Source organism: Anguilla anguilla, chromosome 18, assembly GCF_013347855.1.
Source record: "Anguilla anguilla isolate fAngAng1 chromosome 18, fAngAng1.pri, whole genome shotgun sequence".
Classification (NCBI taxonomy): Eukaryota; Metazoa; Chordata; class Actinopteri; order Anguilliformes; family Anguillidae; genus Anguilla; species Anguilla anguilla.
This window is the reverse complement of record NC_049218.1, coordinates 861,264-883,483: the sequence shown is the minus strand read 5'-3', so window position 1 is coordinate 883,483 and position 22,220 is coordinate 861,264. Positions and strand designations below refer to the sequence as shown.

The 22,220-nt window shown below is 43.9% G+C and overlaps 2 protein-coding genes across 8 annotated transcripts in view; one reads left to right on the top strand and one right to left on the bottom strand.

The window, feature by feature from the left end:
• Positions 1 to 5,402, bottom strand: part of mark1 (MAP/microtubule affinity-regulating kinase 1) — a 78,211-nt gene extending 72,809 nt beyond the window's left edge. For 2 of the 4 annotated variants that reach the window (XM_035400597.1, XM_035400601.1), the window contains exon 1: positions 4,608 to 5,400. In XM_035400597.1, the coding sequence (XP_035256488.1) occupies positions 4,608 to 4,658 (51 nt within the window). In that variant the 5' untranslated portion in view covers positions 4,659 to 5,400. Of the gene's footprint in view, positions 1 to 4,607 lie in introns of all 4 variants that reach the window. The other 2 variants (XM_035400598.1, XM_035400600.1) reach the window with 2 other exon arrangements.
• An 8,422-nt stretch (positions 5,403 to 13,824) lies between these two features.
• LOC118218032 (zinc finger MIZ domain-containing protein 1-like) overlaps positions 13,825 to 22,220 on the top strand; it is a 71,915-nt gene continuing 63,519 nt past the window's right edge. For 2 of the 4 annotated variants that reach the window (XM_035400370.1, XM_035400369.1), the window contains exon 1: positions 13,825 to 14,200. The gene's annotated coding sequence lies outside the window, so the exon portion shown is untranslated. The remainder of the gene's footprint in view (positions 14,201 to 22,220) is intronic. The other 2 variants (XM_035400372.1, XM_035400371.1) reach the window with 1 other exon arrangement.

Genomic DNA, 22,220 nt, shown 5'->3' with positions numbered 1-22,220 from the left:
ACTTCCCATAGTGAGGATCTCCCACCTCCCACAGAACCCAAGTGCATACTTTGTGCCTTGACCCCAAATTCTTAAAAAAAACTTTCTTTGAATTGAGGGAAGTTTCTCAATTTCTCAGCATTGCTGCTCTACCAGTAAACTCTATTTGTGTGCGGTGTACAATATGATCCAGTATTGATTGTTTCCCCAGTTATATTCCTGCACCATTCCAAGTGCACTGATCCATTAAGGAATCACAACTTCATGGCGGCATAGAGCTTGCTTTTTTCAGAGAGAAACATTCAAAGAATGTTTTGAACAGGTAAATGTTCAAATGAAGACTACTCTTCACTCCTCAGGAAAAAAAGAGAGAAACATGCAACAGAAAATGCCGTAAAAACGTTTGTGAAATTCATAGTGTCTCTCTCTCTGTTTCTCAGGGCTGTACAGCACTGCATGGGCGTGCCAGGAGCCTGTTAAAAACACACTGACACACACACACTGACATGCACACACTGACACACACACACAAGCACACACACACACACACACACACACACACACACACACACACACACACACACAAACACACACACCGGGGGCAGGTTCCTGGTGCTCGATGCACAGCGAGCATCTCCTGACGAGCCCACATTCCTCCGTAAGTGCAGGAAGGAAAGCAGAGCCCGAGGACACAACCTGGCAGAAAGGTGAACTCTCCCTCCTTCTCACAGCCTCTCCTTCCTCAAACGCTAACGTGCTTCGCCTGGAATTTTAACAGTCAAAGCCTCGAACCCAAACCTCTGAGCTCCCTGTGGCCTTCTCTATCAAAGGGCCACGCTCCCATTGGCTGAGGCCTTCCCAGTCAAAGGGCCATGCTCCCATTGGCTGAGGCCTTCGCTGTCAAAGGGCCACGCTCCCATTGGCTGAGGCCTTCCCAGTCAAAGGGCCATGCTCCCATTGGCTGAGGCCTTCCCAGTCAAAGGGCCATGCTCCCATTGGCTGGGGGCATACCACTGTCTTTCTTCTCCTGTTAAAACAGGCTTATTATTGTTTATTCATTATTGACTGTTTACTCATTATTTGCAACTGCAGCAATGTAATTCTACATTGGGTTTTAATGTCAAGGTTTAATGTCAAATAAGCAATATGCTAATCTCCCATACACTGTATTGACAGACCAGCCCACCATATTACCTACATTAGCTTGAATTTAGAAACAAAACAAATTAGGAAACAAGGATGCGAGTAACAATTAAGTCTCATTACCACTGTGTCAGCTTTGATTTAAAAAAATACACCACTTTTGTAATTTGCATAGTGCACCCTACACACTCCGGATTCGTTCTAGTTTTTATTTCTCTCTCAAAATTTGGACATTGAATATGCTGTCTTGTCACTCCCAGCTGTAATTCCAACTCTCATTATTTCAACAAAATACTACACACAAATTCTCCCATCAGAGCAACAGCATTATTTGGCTTTTGCCTCACAGAGCAAAGGACAGAGCATCGACACCATTTTTGATGATTTTCTGTTTTTCTGTGGTGTGAGAGAGGCTTTCCAGGTCAACCCTGCTGATTTGAAGGCAGCAAAGAAGGCAAGAGTTGGGGTCAATTTAATTTCAGCCCATTCAGGAAATGAAATGTTCTGTGATGATGTTTCACTTCATTTTCTCCATTTACGAAATAGAAACAGAATTTTACCCGTCTCTGGTCCTGCAAGCCAACGCACTTCTCTGAGCTGATACAGACAAGCAGACCACAGTGAAGGACTGAAGTATCGGTGAGTAGTCATATGGTAACCTGAAACAGTGACTGTGTATGCCCCCCCCCCCCCCCCCCCCGCAAGAAGACGAGCAGGACCCACATATGTCAGACTCATCCAGCTGACTAGCACATCCTCAGTCTCAGTTATCCTTCACGTGCATTCGCTGGAGGAGGAGCTGGGCCGTACGCAGCCTGGGCAGAGGTGAGTTTGTGTTTGGTCTGCTCCTGCTTGAGGCACGCTGTTTCCCTTACACAGTCACTGGAGGAGGAGCTGGGCCGTACGCAGCCTGGGCAGAGATGAGTTTGTGTTCAGTCTGCTCCTGTTTGAGGCACGCTGTTTCCCTTACACAGTCACAGGTGAACGGAATTTGGGAATCACTGCCCGGCACTAAGACCTTTATTACAATTGTATTTTTTCAAATGCATATGATCAACAGAAATGGCATCTGAAGTTCCAGATGACAGTTAAATATAGGCTATGATGCACCGGATACAATTCATAACATGGCGTAACTATCAATAAAGAATTTAAGTGTGCATGTAGTTCATGTTACAGTATTGGTAGACTACCAATATCAGCATATGTAATAAGTGGTATCATGCTTCTAAACTGGCACACATAACCCACATTAGTGCTTCATCAAAGGCACACACATTGCCTCTGGGTCAGCATAATGAACCTACATTAGTAGTTTAATGATGTGGCATGTCTGCGGTCCTTGCTCTATTAATGCTGTCTTTATCATTGTCACTCACATAACTATGTTTTTCATTTTGTAAATACCAATATGAATGAAAGGCAGGTAAGACTGAAGATATGCGAGTGTCTCAGTGTCAGGGAAACTGCCAACCACATAGCGAATAAAAGTGAGCGTTACAGATGGCCTAGCCATCCGGGAGTCCCACGGGAAGCACTTTCATCTGAAACCAATCCAGCCGAAAACAGCAGAATATCGTGAATTTCAGCACATTAATACACCTGCTACAGCGACAGGGGAAGCTGAGAGGGGCTTCTGCGTTTGCTCTGTCCTTTGAGCTCCCGAATGCGACCTCAGAAGCCCAAAACTTCACAGGCACGGAGAGCAAATTTCAATTCGGCGTCAGGGGAACTAATCCCTTGATGCCGGGAACAAGCTGCCTCGCGCAGGTGGGGGAGGGGGGGGGATAAAAGGCTGTGTTGAAATGCTAGAGCTGTCAGAGGTAGCTAGCCCGCTGGTCTGGCACAAGCGCATACGTACACAAACAAACAACACCGTGCGCATCGCAACACCGTCACCAGCCTTTTACTGCGTCTTCCACTAGCTGACATGCACAAAGAAACATTTCACTCCGCAAGCTGTTCGGATGCGCAGCTGGACTGTCGTGACAGCGATCACATGAGAACCGCATCACGACAATAGAAGGCACGTAACCCCGAGGGGAGAACTGTTGGAGCAAGTGACAGCCGAAAAGAAGGAAGATAGTATTTCAGGTTTCTTTTCCCAATCCCTACGAGATCTTTGCTTTGGAATGCTGGGTTATCAATGGTCACATTTGAGAGTAGGCATCAAAAACAGAAAAATAATAATAATGGTTAATTATCCCCCAATATCAACACATGTGTAAAATATGAATTACTCTTTTTTAAACCGTAGCAACAAGCCCTTTTGTCCTAGTAGAGCTCGCAGTAGCCTACCCTTGTTCACGACCCCACACGCAGGAAAAGCTTTGTCATCTTAAATGGACGCTTTCATCAGCATCTAGCTAAGTATCCGTACCATCACGTCATATTTTCAAAATACGCATTGAAACGCTTAACACAGTTGCTCATGAAAATTCACAGACACGAGCTTATTCGTAATATGCAATACCCAATATTCACAAAATGAATGAACAGTGCTGCGAAGCCTGTTTTCCCTACACCTGAGTATCCGTTAAGTCTCCGGTCAAAGGGATTAAACGCGATTTCGCAGCAACCGGTTTAAAAATGCACGCAAATGTAATTAATTGCGTAGCAATTGTGTACGGCAAGTAATCTCCATTCCATGACAATCCATATAGCCAGCTAATTCGCATTCAAACTGCGGGCCGAAATGCTTCATTTCAGATATGTCAACTGGAAAATCAAGGACAATGCCGACGACTGGCAGGCCGGATTCCTTCACAAACTACCCGTAACGTCCAGTAAAAGTCAGTGCTTTCCGTCTGCGACTGTTGAAATTGAAAATGACAAATTGATTCAAGGGTTAAAACACATATATTTTTTGCCATACAGACAATATGGAACGTTAAGTCGTAAAGTACATATTAGCCTGCTACTATCACCAAAAAGCTACCATTCCAGACGTAATTAGAAACCAGTGCTTCGCCTCGCAAAAAGTAGGACACTGACGGACGTACAATGATGATTAATTCAAAAGCAGTTATATCACAGATGTGAAATAAAGGTGGCCGTGCACTTTGTTAGATTGATCCGCAAAAAAGCATTGCCAAATGCTAGCTACACAGAGGAGCGCTGTAGCTCAAAGAACGCGAACGCACAATCGGTGCAAATTGTAGTCTACCTGATTCCAGCACTTATCTAACTTAGCCAGCTCGTTGGCATCGAAGTTATGATCGTATTTCCCATATTTTAAAAAATAACCATCCTAGCGAAATCAATAATAATGAACTGGCAAGCTGCATTGATATCGTTCACATCCATACCCGCGAATCTTTCCTGTCTGCTAGCTTGCAGGCTAATTCTGAAAGTATGCCCATTCGCCGCGTTATTTTGCAACGTAGACATCTACCCTTCCATCACCCGAGGCGACACATTTACAGCACAGAAAATTGTGAAGTGTTTTGCCTCCGATTAAAAAATAACGATATTGCAATACTTACGTTCTCGGTATCGCGCTCGTTCACAGTGGGCAATGGCGTTCTGGTCGACATTTTGTGTTTTTTAGGCCTCTTCGCAAAGCAACAAGCTTGGCAGCGGTAGAGCGGGGGCAATGAGAACGGCGGTGAATATTCAGCCTTCTACTCCTCCGACGGCATTTTCACAGCGACCGTCAGAACGCCAATATATTCCACTACAGCATAGTGAGCTTCGAGTCCACTTTGAGCCAGGTGGAGGTGCGTTACCGGCGTAAGGATTTGCCCCTCGGGTAGCTGTACACCAGGCGAGCCCAGCGGAGAGAGAGGGAATGGGAGTTTGGATTAATCGGAGTCCCCAGCCTTGATGCACTCCCATAGACAAACGAACGAAAGAGACAGGGGGAGTCAGATCCACCGGCAGGAGCCTGTCTCCTGCCCTCCACAGGACGATAAATGCGCCTCCAGATTCATTTATGGAAACACGAGGGCACTACTGTCCCACTAGCAGCGCAGTTTTTACTTATCGCATTATGTGACAGACCTGCAGTTGTAGGGCGGGAATGATATACAACCCCGCTGTGGTTTGTAACTGAAACCCGTTGCTGGATCTGAGACATTCAGGAACTCTGGTTTTTGGTCATATTAATATTTACCTCTTGTAAAGAGGGTTTCGGAACATGCATTAGTTGTGATCTGCTTGCATTGTTTGTAAGCCTAAATCAACTAGCATTATGTCCATAAATGACACAACTGAACATTTTCTTGGATAATATTTTAGTTATTGATTGTTCCGAAGGCCCTCCTAACTTGCCTTAGAGGATCTAGGCTACTCTCCACCCAGCTGTGTTTTTGCAAGCTTGTGCTTAGGACAGTATCGCTAGGTAACTCTTGACTGTTTTGTTCCTGTTGCTAACACCAATAACAACTTTCCTAATTGCATTATATTATTGTGGCTGTAGTTGTTAATAGTCTATTTTTGTTTTAGCATAGTCCTATATTTAGCTCTGAAGAAAGGTCTATTACATTGAAGAAATTCTGTAAATGTTGGTATTTATAATTACAACTTGTATGAATAATAAATATATAGCCATGTCGTAGTACAGCATATGAGAAAAGAGAAACAATGGGTTCATCTAGTGACCAAAGGCTGCTATTACATGCTTGCACCCGGTGTTCAGTGTTGTTAGAATGGTTGCAGGTTTAGGTCTTAAGATCTCCATTGACTAAAGCTTATAAGGGAAGACTATTGAAGCGTCTCCTCCTAATATACATAATCATTTTGACAGCAGGCTCAAATGACTTGTACTTAATATTCATAGAATGAACACGCAATGCAGGTCGCCAGTCCGTCGCAGGGCACACACACACACACACACACACACACCATTCACCAATATGAATAATTAAGTACTTTAACATAATTCCACGCTGCATATTTACTGATTCTGCTGCATAAACCTGATATTCACCTGGGTTCACTTATAAAGATCTCACACTGCCTATTTACCATGATTTTGTAACATTTTGGCACCGATTTAGATTTCTTACTCCATTTGCTGAAATTACATGAATGTCCACCTAAAAATGTATTAGTTTTTCATTCTGAATCCAGCTTGCATGTGTGCTGTAGCCAGTTAAAGTAGGGACAATGTGAGATGAGATCCACAGTTAACAGCTGTTTTGTGCTCCTTTGTTTCTGGTCTAATGTTGCACAAATGATTTGATGACTTATTGTCAATGCAGAGTGTGAAGTTAATGTGTATTTAGACAGCATGTGTAAGGAAGTGTGTGGTGTGTTTGTATGCATTATCGCTCTATGCAGCAGGAAGTGGGTAAAGGAAACGAGCTGGCACCAGACTGCCACTGTCTCCAGTCAGTTCTCATGTCTGTAATATCGCAGTGTTCATGTATTACAGCTGCAAGCTAAAAAGCCTGTAGCTTCTTCAGGACCTGTAGTGGTCTGGGCAAGCAACAGATGTAGAACATGTAACATACATCTCTTCTCGCAGATTCTTGGCAGTGTCAAATATTTTCTCAGGATCTGCTGTTACCAAAAGTGATATTTAGGAGTCATTTAAAATACAGAGTGTGGAGACACATAGGCCTACATGTCATCTGCAATGCTACAGCTGAAGTAACATTGCCTATTCAATGATGATGAAATGGGAATTTCAACATTGAGGGATTTATTTGTGTAAATTCTAAAGGAGAAGCTGTTACACACTCTGCACTGTGGAGGGCAGCATTATGCTAGAGATGACACTGGTAGCGTAGTTCTGGACCAGGATTATCCAAGAAGGGCTGGCGTGGGTGCAGGTTTCTGTTTTAGCCCAGCACTTTGACACCTGATTCTACTAATTAGCTACTCGTAGTTTTTCGATCACGACCTTGATAAACTGAATCAGGTGTATTAGAGCTGGGCTAAAACAGAAACCTGCACCCACGCTGGCCAAGATTGGACACTCCTCTTCTACACCAACCCCAGTCTCAATCTTAGCTCACACTAGTATCTTAGAACCGTACTCAGTGCTGCAGTAGGCCCTGTCATTAGGGTGCAGACCCCGCTGTAGTGGCGGACCAGCCTGGATCCGCTCTCCTCCTGGGGCACACACTGGGTACTGTGAAGCTGAGCACAAAGAGCAACACACAGACCCAGTCTCTTACAGAACGGTAAGAGAGGGGAAATACCTGCGGCTGCAGTTATTTTGGATTTTATTTTATTTCATTTTTAAAATAATAATTGGACTGGCTGACATTTGCTCTCCCACATAGCTTAGATGGAAAGGAATTATCTCAGCATCTCCTGCCAAAAAACATTCCATTTCCTTTGACAAACTGCCCAGTGAGATTATGAAATGAAAGAAATCTATGAATGCAGGAAGTGCATCAGATATGTGTACATATATTGATATAACTAAACCTTAAATCAACAGTACAGCCAGGGCAGTGGGGAAAAGTAAACGCACAGTTCATTGCTGAATATTTGTGTCATGCTGTAATATTAATATTGTATGAAATTCCTCAATGTGGAAACAAATTAACATTTGTTAATGCTGGACAGACACCAACTTTATAAATTAGTTATTAATGCTATATTCACAATTTATTACAACATATAACAAGTGGAAACAGAATATGACATTGGCTGGTTATCTATTTTTCTGTGTTCAACAACATAATAATGATAATAAACAGCAGTGTATTCCACAGGGTATGAACATTACAGGGCTTACAATAGTTCTGTAATGAAATATTTTCGTAATTTCAAGAAATTCCAATGTATTCGCAGCCGTTTTGTGTTGATAACCTCATTGATGTTTCTGGTGTTAGTTAGCAGATGGATGAGTGTTGGTGTTTCTGGTGTTAGTTAGCAGACGGGTTGGTGTTGGTGTTTCTGGTTTTAGTTAGCAGACGGGTGAGTTGATGTTTCTGGTTTTAGTTAGCAGACGGGTGAGTTTTGGTGTTTCTGGTGTTAGTTAGCTGATGGGTTGGTGTTGGTGTTTCCGGTGTTAGTTAGTCGGATGAGCGCGTTCAGCACTGCCTCTGTGGAGTGTGGCACACCGCAGGAGCATCCCAAGGGCCGCCCAATTGTGTCTCTACATGAAGTGACCCCCACAGCCTTCCGTGGGGGGGCAGGTAAAAGTGCCCCCGGGAACCAGGCTTCAGGGCCTGTAGGACAGGCTGTTCTCTGCTCTTCCTCCTGGGTCTTCCTCCCAGGTCCGTGTTTATCAGCCAGACTTTGAGAGCCGTCGCCCTTTGGGGGATTAACCCCATTGGCACACGCCCACCTGCCACTCAAAACCTTCATTAGCTAACCCAGGTGCCCCTGTGCAGGAAAAAGTAGAACACGCATCCCTGTCTAAGCTTGCTTTAACATCCCACTCCAGCACACACTCTCTCTCTCACACACACACACACACACATACACACGCATACTCACACACACATGCACCCACATACACACACACACACCACAGACACAGACACATGCACACACATGGACAGTTGGGTCTTCTGGCATAGATGAAGGGCCCCACTTTGATGGAGCAGAAAAGAGCTAACTGTAGAGTTAAAGCATCTTGTCTGAGAGGTATATTCCCTGAATCTAGGTGAATACCTAAGAAAGTTCTTAGCCTGTGGGATAAGTTGTTCTTTTCATTTAAGATAAGAGCCTGGCAATGTAGGTGCTGCATGATTATACTTGTGTGCTGAAAAACCAACTCCTGGGTTAGCCTGGGTGCACACAATTACCTGAATCACCGAGATGAATTGCATCAATTACCACAGTGATTGGTGCCAGCAGGAGCCAATCATCAAGGAAAATCTGGATGCACCACCCTTACAACCCACAAGGGGGCGATCACAGCTTCCATGCATGTTGAGAATGCAGAGGTTTAGAGGCAGGCCAAAGTGAAGCGTGCCCATTAATAAGCTCAGCTTTAGCTCATGAAACAGACACTGCCAGTGTCTGCACAGAAGGGGCATATGAAGGTATCAACGGAGGTGAACCAGTGGTCACCATGGAACCTACATAGGCCTCAATATTATGAACTGAGCCACTCAGAGTGCTTTTAGAGCTTAAATTCAGATTGGGACACAGACCTAACCCCCACTTCACCACTAGGATGTAGCGTGGGGGTAAAAAGAGCTGCAATGTCACCTTTCATTAAAAAAGGGTCTACCTCCAAGACCAGGAAGTGGTCCTATTGCTCAACGGTGTGATTGATCCCACTGAAGGTGGGCTTTTTGTAAAAATGACGGGCGTATAGGGTGTGCAGAAGGCTGGTGAGGGAGGTGGGCCAGGGTGGGCTGGGAAGGCAGAGGGCGTGGCCCTCCGGGGCGAGAGGCGGAGGTGGGGCTTCACTGAGGGGAAGCACGTCCCAAATACACGCTGGTAGCCTCGGCAGTAGGACTTAGGAAGGTGCTTCTTAAATAAATGTATTATTATTATTATTATTATTATTATTATTATTATTATTATTATTATTACTAAGGATATTTCTAGGGGTGTGTGGTGCATCTGGAGTGAGAGTTTGGTTCAGCCATTGCTCTGCAGTGAAGGCACTCTTGGCATGGCCTGTGGCCTGGAAGTGAACCAATCAGAGGCCTGGCAATGAACCATTCAGAGGCCTGGCAGTGAACCCAATCAGAGGCCTGGCACTGAACCAATCAGAGGCCTGGCAGTGAACCAGTCAGAGGCCATCTTACATTGGCACTGTAGTGGACTGAAAGTTTTTAACTGCAGCGTCCGTGTCCACTGATGCTTCAGAAAGCTACAGTATATGATGCATGTGCCCTGTAGGGGCTGTGGGTAGCACAAGCACAGAGCTCCCAGCCAGAACACACATCCTGCCACACCATGTCTGTGTTCACTTAGGATATCATACTGATGATTCATGTGATTACTGTGTTACCTTAAATAGCCTGGAACATTACTGTTACTGCTCTTTGGGTGGTGGACATTAGTCTTTATTTTTATAACTGATCAGTGATTTCACACCGGGTCCTATTGTAGTTTTGAATAAAAGAAAAACATGAATCACTGTGGGTCTAATTTTGCGAGTCTAATTTAGAGCAATTCCGTTGTTGCTTTTGTTTCAATGTGAACTACGTGCAGCATGCCCATTATATCTTGCTGGATATTTGTGGGTGTTTCAGGCCGAAAGAAAAGAACGTTCTGTTATCTGAGTGATGTCATGAAGAGTATCAGAAACAAAGTGCTTTCAGACACTTCATACAGCAGCCAGCAGAAGATCAGTTTACACAGTGACATTTTTCAAGGAATGCGATGACATGCAGACTATGCAGGACTTCTGACAGACAAAGCGGTCTTGCATCAGAAAGGGCTACGGTCTATTGACAAACGTGTGACCTTTTCATACAGCTTCTTGCGGCTTAAAAATAGAATTTGCTGTGGAGTTTGCCTCAGTTTCAAGCCTGCCATCAATAGGATTAAAAGGTTATCTGGATCAATGCTTTCAGCTGCAAGATAGTTGTCACCCTACAGAATGGAAAATGTCCTGGGTACTTTGTGTATTTGTTTTTCCACTGTCTTCCATTAGACAAAGTGGTGCTTCTGAACAGCCGCCTGCTGATGCACAATAGGCTATAATTCCAGTGAGATTTTTTCGTCTTGGAAAATTTACTTGCAAAAGAAATGCAAATAATAGCTAATGAATTATGCTTAGCTATTTTATTTGCGGTGTAATTCTATTGCTTTTCATGTCTTTTTTTTTTTTTTGCTCAACAGAAGCCTGGCACTAGACCCTCCTTTTCAGATAACACGCATATGATGTTTGCTCGGCTGAATGATCATGTTGACGTTGTTTGTTGAATTTCAGTTGAATTCAATTTTGCAAGCAAATGCTCCAGTAAATCAGGTAGTGGCCTAAAAAGGAAGAGGCGGTCTGAACTAAAGTAGGACATTAAGCTTCACTCTCTCTAGAGTCCGCCAGGATTAAAATACTGTACTGAATTACAATAATAACATGATTTGAAGTGCCTCCCACCAGTATGGTGTGGACTAACATGAATAACTCGCTAATTATTTCTTAATTATTGACGAATTAGTTAAGAGTTGGTACAAATAATATAGGTTTGTCATCCAGGCATGGCCAGGCACACAGAGAAGTTCAAGGCCAGATGGCAGACGGATAGATGGAATCGGACAGCAGGCCATTCTCATAAGCAATAAACATGGCGGCAGTTTGTCACGAGCTGACAGTTGGTCGTGAGACAGGATTGGTGCTGACCTGCAATTCACAGTCTTCATGAAAGAGACCCCCCCCCCTTCCCCCCCAGTGAAATCCTGGACACACCCCTGTTCCCCTCATAGCTGCAGAGTCATGCCACAGACAGTGCAAGCAGGCACACTCCCCACAGCACAGAGGCAAATGCTCCAAATCCGACCTTTAATTAACATGAGCAGGGCAGTGTGTATGGACAACATTTGTGTGCCAATTCAAAATGTACAGAATACTCTGCACAAGGCTATTTCCTGGTCTTCCATTGTGTTATGTTAGTAACAGGCAGAAGTACTCTGCACTTGGCATAATGAACATATCGTAACAGTTTACACTTTAAACTTTGGAATATTTTTTTTGCTTTTCTAACCAGCCATCTCATTTCTGCGTTGGAACGTCAGGATCTTTAGAATTCTTAGTTCATATGACAAGGCTGACCTGGCACCATATTCATAACCCTTTCCCCTGCATCGTAGCCTAACCCTCTACATTCTGACTGATCCAGAATCAGTTTCCCCTGTGTTGCAGCCTAACCCTCTCCAATTATGAGCACAGACAAACTGACCCCAGATCAGTGCATGCATGCTTTATGAGTGCAGCTCCTGATAGGTACTCAGCAGGCCCGGTTACTGTAATGTTCAGTGTGGGACACCCATGCCACTGAGTTCATTCCCCGGTGCAGAAGAACTCGTCGATCCCTAAAAGGGTTCAACTGCTGCCACTGACGTACGTCTCAGCTTCCCAGCCGATTGAGATGACCCTGGGCTTCACAGGGGAGTATGACTCTGGGCTTCACAGGTGAGTATGACCCTGAGCTTCACAGGTGAGTATGACCCTGGGCTTCACAGGGGAGTATGACTCTGGGCTTCACAGGTAAGTATGACCCTGAGCTTCACAGGTAAGTATGACCCTGAGCTTCACAGGTGAGTATGACCCTGAGCTTCACAGGTAAGTATGACCCTGAGCTTCACAGGTGAGTATGACCCTGAGCTTCACAGGTGAGTATGTATCTGAACAGGTAGGGTTGATCATGCGCCTTTTAGCAGAAGAAATATCACTCTGTCCAACTGCAGTCTGCATTCAATGTCTGTTCTCCCAGACCCATAGATTCCCTGCCTTAAACCCTTAAAAAGCCAACATCCCCATGAGTGACACTGCTTTATATTTATCTCATGTATTCAACATACCTGATTGTGCTGTATGATATAGAGAGGTCAGGTGATTGTACCTGGCTGTGCTGTATGATATAGAGAGGTCAGGTGATTGTACCTGGCTGTGCTGTATGATATAGAGAGGTCAGGTGATTGTACCTGGCTGTGCTGTATGATATAGAGAGGTCAGGTGATTGTACCTGGCTGTGCTGTATGATATAGAGAGGTCAGGTGATTGTACCTGGCTGTGCTGTATGATATAGAGAGGTCAGGTGATTGTACCTGGCTGTGCTGTATGATATAGAGAGGTCAGGTGATTGTACCTGGCCGTGCTGTATGATATAGAGAGGTCAGGTGATTGTACCTGGGTGTGCTGTATGATATAGAGAGGTCAGGTGACTGTACCTGGTCGCTCTCTGGGAGAACCTCAGGAGGACTGTGTGTCTGGCCCCTTGGGTGTTCCAGGGCGCAAACTCTGTCCCAGGGAGCCGCTCGGTATGCTGGTCTGCATTGTGAGCTTTGAATTGTAACAAGCTGCTCATTTTTTGTTAAGACCCTTTTGATGAGGGATGATTACCCTCTTCTGGCCATATTTAGTCAGAAATAGCAATGCACATTATGAAGAATAAATGAACCACATTCACACCCCAGGACATTTAATGAGTCAGATCAACTTATACTTTCATTCTCTGTAATGTGTTAGCTGTATGATTTCTTTAGAAAGCGGTTATATTTTTATTTGATTCAAATGTAGACTGGCATGTGAAATCAGCTAACTGCTGAAAGACTGGACATCTGGCCACAAACCGTGTGTGAAAAATAAAGGAGTTCACGGGCAAATAAAGCCAGTGGAAACGCGCCAGTCCCGCGCTGCGTTGAATAATGTTTAAGGGAAGAAAAAAAGAGTAGAACTGATAACAAAAACACGCGTATGCAGTGGCTGCCCGGGACCACGTCTGTACCGGGGTAAGAACCGTGTCCCTGTGTCTCGGCACTGCTGGAACAGTCATTGTTCCTTGACGTCACCACCCAGCCAAGCTTGCTGCTGCTACCGCTGCCGTTCTCAAACATGCCTTTGTTATTCTGAGCTTTCCGTCGAATCCTGGCGAACTGTAAAATGCGGAACCCAGATGCTTCAGTGTACCAGTCTCACGTTTCGCTAACATGTTCAGTTCAAGAGTGGAAAGGAAATTCATACACGTAGCCTATTATAATAACAATTATTATTGTCGTTGTTTTTAGTAAACATTTACACAGCGGCTCTAAATAACAAACATTCCAACACGTAAGCATTTACACTGCACTTTAATTCGGCATTAGAAATACAGAAAAGCCCGGATTACAATTCAGTTAATAGAACGTGTTTGCCGCTATCTAATATTGGCTACATAGCCAGCTAAAGCCGTGAGGACACTTCAGGCTCCGGTCCGAGATCTTTCCTGTTTATTCTATTCTGGGTGTTCCAGTGGCGTTCCCATTCACTGAAAATCTGGGACACAGTTTGCTAGCAGCCGCGAAGCGTGGCCCTACAGTAGAATAGCCTGTGTAATCTGACACTTCAACTTGCTGTGTGCCCTGCTCTGTTAGTTGATTCAGTCACTCATCCTATGACGTTAAGCTCTTTTTAAATGTTTGCGGCTGGAAGAGGGAAGATATTAAAAGCGCAATCTACAACGTTAACGGTGTTTTCTTTCTTTGAAAAACACTTCGACTCGATCAAAAAGTAAGTACCATGCTGGTTTATCTGTCGTTTCACACCTCTCGCCGCGCGCTGTGACTGAGGTTTTGTGTGTAACGTAATGAATGTACTTGGATGGGATTCCCAGTTGGCTAGCTAGCTAGCTACTTAGCAAGCTAGCTAACAATGTAGAAATGGACGCTTACCATTTAAACAAGCGAGCTGCGAGATGTAAAAGTAAACGGTATTGTTGGTTATATGTTCATGCTGTTAAGAAACGGGTTGATCTTGATCACCGAGCTGCTGTTATTGCTAGTTGTTAGATATCTTGGGTTTGGTCGGTACCACCAGGCACTGTGGATTCACGGCGTTAGCGTGCACGCTAACTGTATTGTGTGAACTAACGTTAGTTTGCAAGCGTAGGTGTGTTTGGAGGTGGGTCGAAGGCACTTTTTAAAGAATACCCTGTGTTTGTAAACCGGGGCATGTGGTCTGTCTGTAAACGTTGACTAGATGATATACTGTTTTGGTTGCATCTCATACAAACATTAGTTCGTGAACGTTTGCTAACTGCTAGATTGCCAGTGTTAATCTCCATTTTTTCGTAATACAACGAAGGAAAAGATGATCAGCTGAGTTAGCCAATGTACTTGCAGAAAAGGCACGCGTCATTTACACTTGGATAAAACAAATAAGATTGATAAGAATCTTAACGTAAGACAATACTGGTGGTGCTGGTGTCTTTTCTGTTAAGAAAGCTTACAAATATTAACATGCAACTTGCATGATGCAAGACAGCTGCAGGACATGTCTATTTAGTTGACCATCAAATATTAACCTCCTTAATTTTTTCATAATAGTAATTTAGTAGTAGTAATTTAAGAAAGTATTTATTGCAGACAAGAAATTTATCGATATATATATCTACCAAAAAAAGTGTAGTTCAGGCAGCTAATTAAACGGTTGAAACTGCCTGCCAGGCACTTTTCTGATGATACATTTGAATTAGAAAATTTCAGCTAGTAATTTGTAATGAATCCCGGTTGCGTCTCCTCGAATTCCTGGTGCCTGGACAGGATCCATGTAGGACGAAGGGGCCTCTTGTTGGAACAGATCGGGGACTGAGGGGCCCTCTCTGACTACATCAGTCTGGCAATGAAATAAACTACCAGCTGGTTAGAAGCCAGACAGCAAACCACCGAAATGATTTGGGTATTCGTAAAAGGGAAGAATAGGTATGCTTACTTACTGACTAGTGAAGGAAAGCCCCTGCTCGGGATGGGGGTGGTACAAAATGATGAAAACTGAATTACGATGCGTCTTATTTACTATATAATGAAAACAGTTATTCACGTGAACATCCTGATATAGTTCACGTAATTAGTGATTTTTCAGCAGAACGTAGGCCAAACATTTTCTACCAAATGCAAGTAGTCTGTTCTGCTTCAATGTCTACTATTCATCAACATATGAAATAATTTTTGTGTTATCAATACAAGTCTTGACGTTTTTGCTTAGGTTATGTAGCTACGCCTTGAATAAAATATGGAATTGAACTTGATAGAGAGATCGATAGAGAATACGAGTTTGCATAAGCAGAACGCAAGTTGCGAGGAAGTGAAACCGACCGTCTCCGAGCTTCATTTTTAAAAGCTGCGTTTCTTTAAAGCATTTCTTTAGTGTTATCAGAGTTGACTATTTTACCTACCAGGTGGAGCAATTGCTGCTTTCTAAGAGGCAAGCGTAGGTGTACATTACAGCCTCTCTGCTGTGCTCTTTTGGCAGTTGTGCTCCTCACGGGTAGTTGTTGAAAAGATTTGTCCCCACTTGTCCATGCCCCAAAATTCTAAGGCCAAATGATTATTTGGGAGGTCATGCTCAAATGATTACGAATGAATTATTTTGCCCTTTGGACCTTCTTGATAAAATGTATATTAGCCTAATTATTTTTGTGCGGATAAAATTTTGTAATGTTTCGACTGTGATGGAAAACCCACACCGAGGGCCTCAGTGTTGGGTTAAGGTCCTGGTAACCGCAGTTTGGTGTGTTACTGCCCTTCGCCTATGCAAACCGAGAGTGTCGAAACGGCAGCCGCCGTACAAAAGGCGCATTGAGATTCAGATCCAGACCCAGCACGTGCGTCTGGTTCTCTAGCTGACCGTTTATGAACTGCGCTCTACCGAGCGGAGGAAACGGCTGCGATGCACCGCGGTGTTGATACAGCGGGGTTTGGAGCGTCTGTTTTCCCCCCGAGTAAGTGCACTTACACTTCTCTCTCTCTCCTTACCATCAGACACCGTTTATTTGACATACAAGACCTGCGTTTTTCGATTGCTTTCTCTTAAGGGAGGGTAGAGCTGAATCAGAGAGGCAGAGGGTCTACAGATCTTGTACATCATTCTAGCTAGATCTTAGTATGAAAGCATAGCTACATTTTTAAAATGGGGGTGTCAGTTTTTGTGTTTGTTTTGTTCTTATTTTGCAGTGAGTTCATGATAAAATCAATAATAAAAATTTTAAAAATGTACGGAACTTGTTGGGACTAGAGGTCTGGCCATTGTGGTTATTTCTGTGGAAAACCTTGAAAAGTTCCAGTCTCAGGGTGGGGGTGGGAACCAAAGTCTCGCTGGCAATCCACTGTTTTTTAACCCAAAATATTTCCTGTAGGCCAAACAAGTTGCCTGTCTGTCTCGCTGCTGACTGACGACAGGAACCCATTTTCCAGGAGTGTCCCCTTTTCCACGCTCAGCTGGGGCAGCGCGAGCAGGCAGCCCTGCCAAACGTTAAATAACTCAACAACAAGGCCAGGAAGTCTGATGCAAGCGGGGAAGGGATTTCAGGAGGGAACACTGTCATTTTTGGGTTTCATTTCTTTTGGTCACATTCAGAACAGTGTTTGTTTCACTGCAGAGTATTATCACACCCTGTACTATATAGCCTAGCTTTATTTTTTTTTTTAAAAACATAGGCCTTAATGATTCACACTTGTATTTTTAACAAATGAAAGGCAGTGTTAAATAATCCTAGGTAGGGAAGTTTTTAGGCTGTATTTAGTTCTGTCATGTAATGCTCAGATGTGTCGCTGTGCTGGTGTACCCAGTGAGTGTGCAGTTCCTTAAGGTTTGATTAGTCTTCCCTGCTTTTACTGTTTACACGCATTAGTGCTGCTTTGATGTCACACCAGAGGCTCAGGGCCTGATTATCCTGTCAGCAAACATGTGTGGAAGGCGGAGTAAGGAGCTTTCTGAGCGGGGGTGGGGGGGGGGGGGGTGACGTGAGTGGAGTTCTGGGCCCAGGTTTCTCCCCCCCTAGTGCAGCGTGGAGTTTTCTCTTCAGGGAAGTGAATCGCTCTAACGGCACCCAAATTTCCCCAGAAAGGAAATTAGGTTCCGTCTCTTTCTCATTACTTCACCCGTGAAGGAAAACAGAATCACGCCCTTTTTTCTGGAGCTAAGCACCGGTAATAAACCTCATTAGAGCTGCATCTCTGGGGTTGCTGCTCTCCTGTTGGGTGCATCACTCACTGAAGGAACTGCCAAGTCAGCTGCGTTTCGCCACCAGTCTCCTCTCAGAAGATACAGTGATGCCGTTCATCAGCAAGCTCTGTAGACCGCATAAACTATGTGCTTTATATTTAAGCGCTTATATAAAAAGACTTTGAGTGGTAGACTTTAGTTTTGACAATCGGTGGCCAAATTTGAATGTGCTGTTCTAATGTCAGCCTCTGATGGGGGATTGGGGGGGGGGGGGTGATTAAGAGGTCAGATAATGGCGCTCAGGAATCCCATATGCTAAGCCACCAGAGCCCTTATCAAACCATGGCTGCTTGGTGTTTCACTGAAGCCTGTCGCTCTGCGTTAGAGAGTGACTTACCCAGAACATCAAATAGAATGTGAAACTGAACTATTTCAACACTCAGGTGGGTGTTGGCAAGTGACATTGAGTGCTGAAAATATTTCTCAAAAGTCTTTCAAATGGGTGTCCGAGAATCCAGAAGAGTTTTAAGAAGGAGGAATTGTTAAGTGGAGCTAAGTAGGCCTGATTGAATCTTGGCCGTGTCTGCTGGACGCATATGGCTAAACACTGAGTAGTCTTGAGCCAGTCTGTGGCTCATTTTCTTTGTTGAACACTGTGCTTTGGAAGTAACCGCGGCGCTTCTGACTTTGTGTAAGCTGCAGGTGGCTAATAAGTGTCTTCATTGTGTTCATTGTCTGCGGATAAATCGGCAGTTTGAGGTGCGTCTCGCCCGACTCGGTGAGAGAGTTCCCCGTAGTTCCTGAGCCTCTTCCATTTCAAACGGCTCTCTGCAGAACCGTCGCTCGGAGAGGAAACCACTTCCTTTTGAGTCATCTGCACCACTTCCTCCTGCGCCTGTGGTCGACCGTCAGGCTCGAAGCAAAACATTCACTGACAGGCCAATTTCACGGCCATCGTTCACCCAAATAAACACTGCCCTGGTCTCCCTTTCCCCTCAGTGTGAGGGTTATTATGTCCGGAGTCTTGGTGTGGGATTGTGTATCGAAAATGTGAGTGGTCAGCTGACTATGAGCAGGAGTCTGCAGCGACAGAACATAATGTTGGCCTTGGGTCTTTGGGTTACCGCTGTGTTTTTTAGGGATGCACGAAATGAAGGTCTATATTTTTTGGGAAATAACTGATATTTGACTGGCCATATTGCTGATGCCTATTCCTCCCTATTTTATGTTTCAGCTAAAATGCAAACCACAACTGAGTTTCCACCTTAATGGAAGAAGTAGATCAGCACAGCTGTCAACTCAACAAGGGCAGAAACAAAAATCTTTTTTAACAGAATATGACAGAATTAGGGATATTATCAGTTAATCGGTTAACTGTTAATCGTTAATATGAACATTGATCGATTAATTTTATTGATTAAATAGGTCAATTTCAATAAAACATTTTAATGAATAATAAGATACTTGCAGAAGTATCTGGTTGTGTTTTGGCTTTACAACGGCAGGTATAGTGCAACAAGTCAATGCTACTCGATTAATTCCTAAGCAGCTTGCACAGTGATGTTATGTTTCTTGTACATATGCACAGATTAATATTATAGCATTTATTCACAATTATTAAGAGAACATATCTGTTTTTATGTTCTGTTGGTATTTCTTTCCTTGAGTGCAGCAGTCCCAGGTTGCATGAACCATAAAAAATATTTACAATCATAAATAGAATTAAACATAATTTTTTGAAGAAGGACCCGATAACAAGCGTACATGTACAAGCTCAGGAAACATTGCTGAACAAATGCTTTCCAGGTACTTTTAGAACTGTATTTCAGAGCTGTATGAGACACAAACCCCCACATTCCTCCATAACCTCCGTTAAGCAGAACATATTTAAATGAAGGACATATTACGAAAGTAGTAACATGCTCTGGCTATTGTTGGATTGTTCTTTTAAAATGAACTGCGTACCGTAGAAACGGCCAGAAGATCAAACTTTTTCATACTCTCTCAGCAGGCAGGCAAGATGTCTCAATTAGCAACAAGATATTTCACTCAAAGGAAAACTCCACATTAGAGAAGCACACTTCTATCCTCCACTGATGCTAGCTGTGCCAACGTGGGGAAGATGCATACAGAAGCACATCTCAGGGAGAGGAGGTGGCAGTGTAGTAAGGAACTGGTCTTGTAACCTGAAGGTCACTGGTTTTGTGTCCTGGGTAGGACATTGCCGTTGTACTCTTGAGCAAAGTACTTAACCTGCATTGCTTCAGTATATATCCAGCTGTATAAATGGATGCAATGTAAATGCTATGTAAAAAGTTGGATAAGAGCGTCTGCTAAATGCCTGTAATGTTTCAAATGTGGGTGTGTGAAAGACAAAGACTCCCAGCCAATCAAATCCATTATAATAAATCTACTGTCACCAGTCAGGTTGCAGGATTCCTGGGCCAGAAAAGCTTGCAGTGGTACTGTCAGAGTTTGACCCTTTGGCATTGATGCTAGACTGTGGAGGTTCTTCTCTGAGGAATGCTGGTGGAGACTTTTTTTACATGGGTATTGCTTCAGTCAGTGTACCTGTAGATGTTCCCCCCACACACACACACGCGCACACACTCCACTTGGCCTATTTATAATTCAGGTTTTGTGAGAACACAGTGTTGGCATGTAAACTGGTGCAGTAAGGTTGCCTTGTGAGGGCAGTAAATATAGATGCTGTGGTTGTTAGTTAGGAAGATGGTGCATGTTGAGGTGGTTTTGCCTGTAGCTATCTGCAGCCTGTAACACACAGTAAAGGCCCTGCATGTGTGTGTCAGTATGTGTGTGTTTTTGTATGTTTGAGAGAGAGTGTGTTGTAGGTGTGTATACCTGTGTGAACATGTGCTTGTATGATTTATGGTGTTTCTCTGTCTGTGAGTATGTATTTGCACGCAAGGCTAGAGAACTGACTTCCGTAAGTCTTATCCTTCTGACACGTAGCTAATAGTTTCGTGAGCAGACTGAGCATCTTTTACCCCTTTCACACAGCTAATACCGCATCTGAGCCGCCTCTGATGCGGTGACAGGTTCCCTTTCCCACAGAATTTGTAATGCGGTATTCGAGCCGTCTTTACCTTTCACACACAGTAGAACTCAACTCTCGTGAATGAATTGTTTACGTTCCGTTACCATAGTAACACACTTGATGTAGGCCCAAAGCTATAACGTTACTTGTTATTTATTTTCGCTGCAATCTTTTTGCAATTTCCGGCAAAACAAACAAACATGTTACATTTTGAAGTGCAAGTGGTCGCATTTATTTATTAGTTTTCGCGTTCTCAATGGGTCCAGGTATTTCCTCTGTATGCCATTTTTTCGGTTGAGAGAGAGGTGCGCGTGAACGCAGATCTGTAACGTAATTCGAACGCCGCCCAGAAAGCAGTCGTCGATGCTGCTGTCTGTTCCCACAGGAGAAAACACGCAAAGTGTTCACACAGACATAAGTGCGGTATCGAAGCCGTCTCGAAAACTCCTTTTTTCTTCTGTGTGAAAGGGGTACGAGTGTTCTCCCCTCCGCTGTCTCTCCCACCCCCCTCCCCAGCACCAGCACCAGCACCACAGCCTAATAATTTCTCAAGGGAAATAAAGATGTGTGTTAATTACTCTCCTGTCCTGCGAAGATAAAGGAACATATTTTATGCCTTTCCGTCGAAGTCCTGTAAATATTATGAGCCTTTCTGCAGTGGTTCTGTGGGATCCATCTTGTGCTGTAAAGAAGGGACACGTGATGATGTCACTATCAGCTGTTTGCGGCTAAAAGCCAGCCATAAGGCTGTGGCCATAAGATAAGACTGTGGCTTGTGATTGGCCAAAACGAGCGGGCAGCATTCGTGCACCAGAAAGGTGATTCGTTTGAGACCAACATCGCTGATACTGAAAATTAAGAGAAAATGTTCTTCTCAAAAAGTAGCATAACCATAGTCATCTGAAACTTTTTTTTCTTGCTTTGTTTTTACCAAACGAAGCTAGAGACCCAGTAACTGCCCAGACGGGAGCTCTCTCCTTAATAATAAAATACGTTTTTCTTTCATAAATTGACATCTGTGCTCATACCTCTGCCGTGAATGTGTAAATCTGGTTGTGTTTGTGCTATAATGTAAAACAGGGTGATGTTAGCAGTGGCGTTGGCCCTATAGATAAACAGGACTTTTTAATAGCGTGTGAAGGTTACGTTTCGAACGTGTCTGTACGGTGTCTGTAGTCTCTGAATGGCCTTCCCCCTGCCATGGCTCTGTGGAAATAGAGAACAGCAGATCCTTCTTTTCAACAGCAGTCCGCAAAAAGCTTTTAGCTTATTTTAAGCCATTAAGTTTTATCACCTGCTCGGTTCTAAGGTCTCCCGGCAACAGAGAATGTCCTTCCTGTGGCCTGAAGCCTTTGGCATATAGCACATCAGTCTCAGCCATAATGAAATTAATCATCTATTTCAGAGAGCACTGATGCCACAGTGCCATGAACACCAGAGATGGTCTGCAGATAATACCTCTCCTTGCGTCTCTGTGCTGTCTAATTGTTTACAAATGGTGCCAGCCCTTCGTTTGCTGTAATTTGCAGA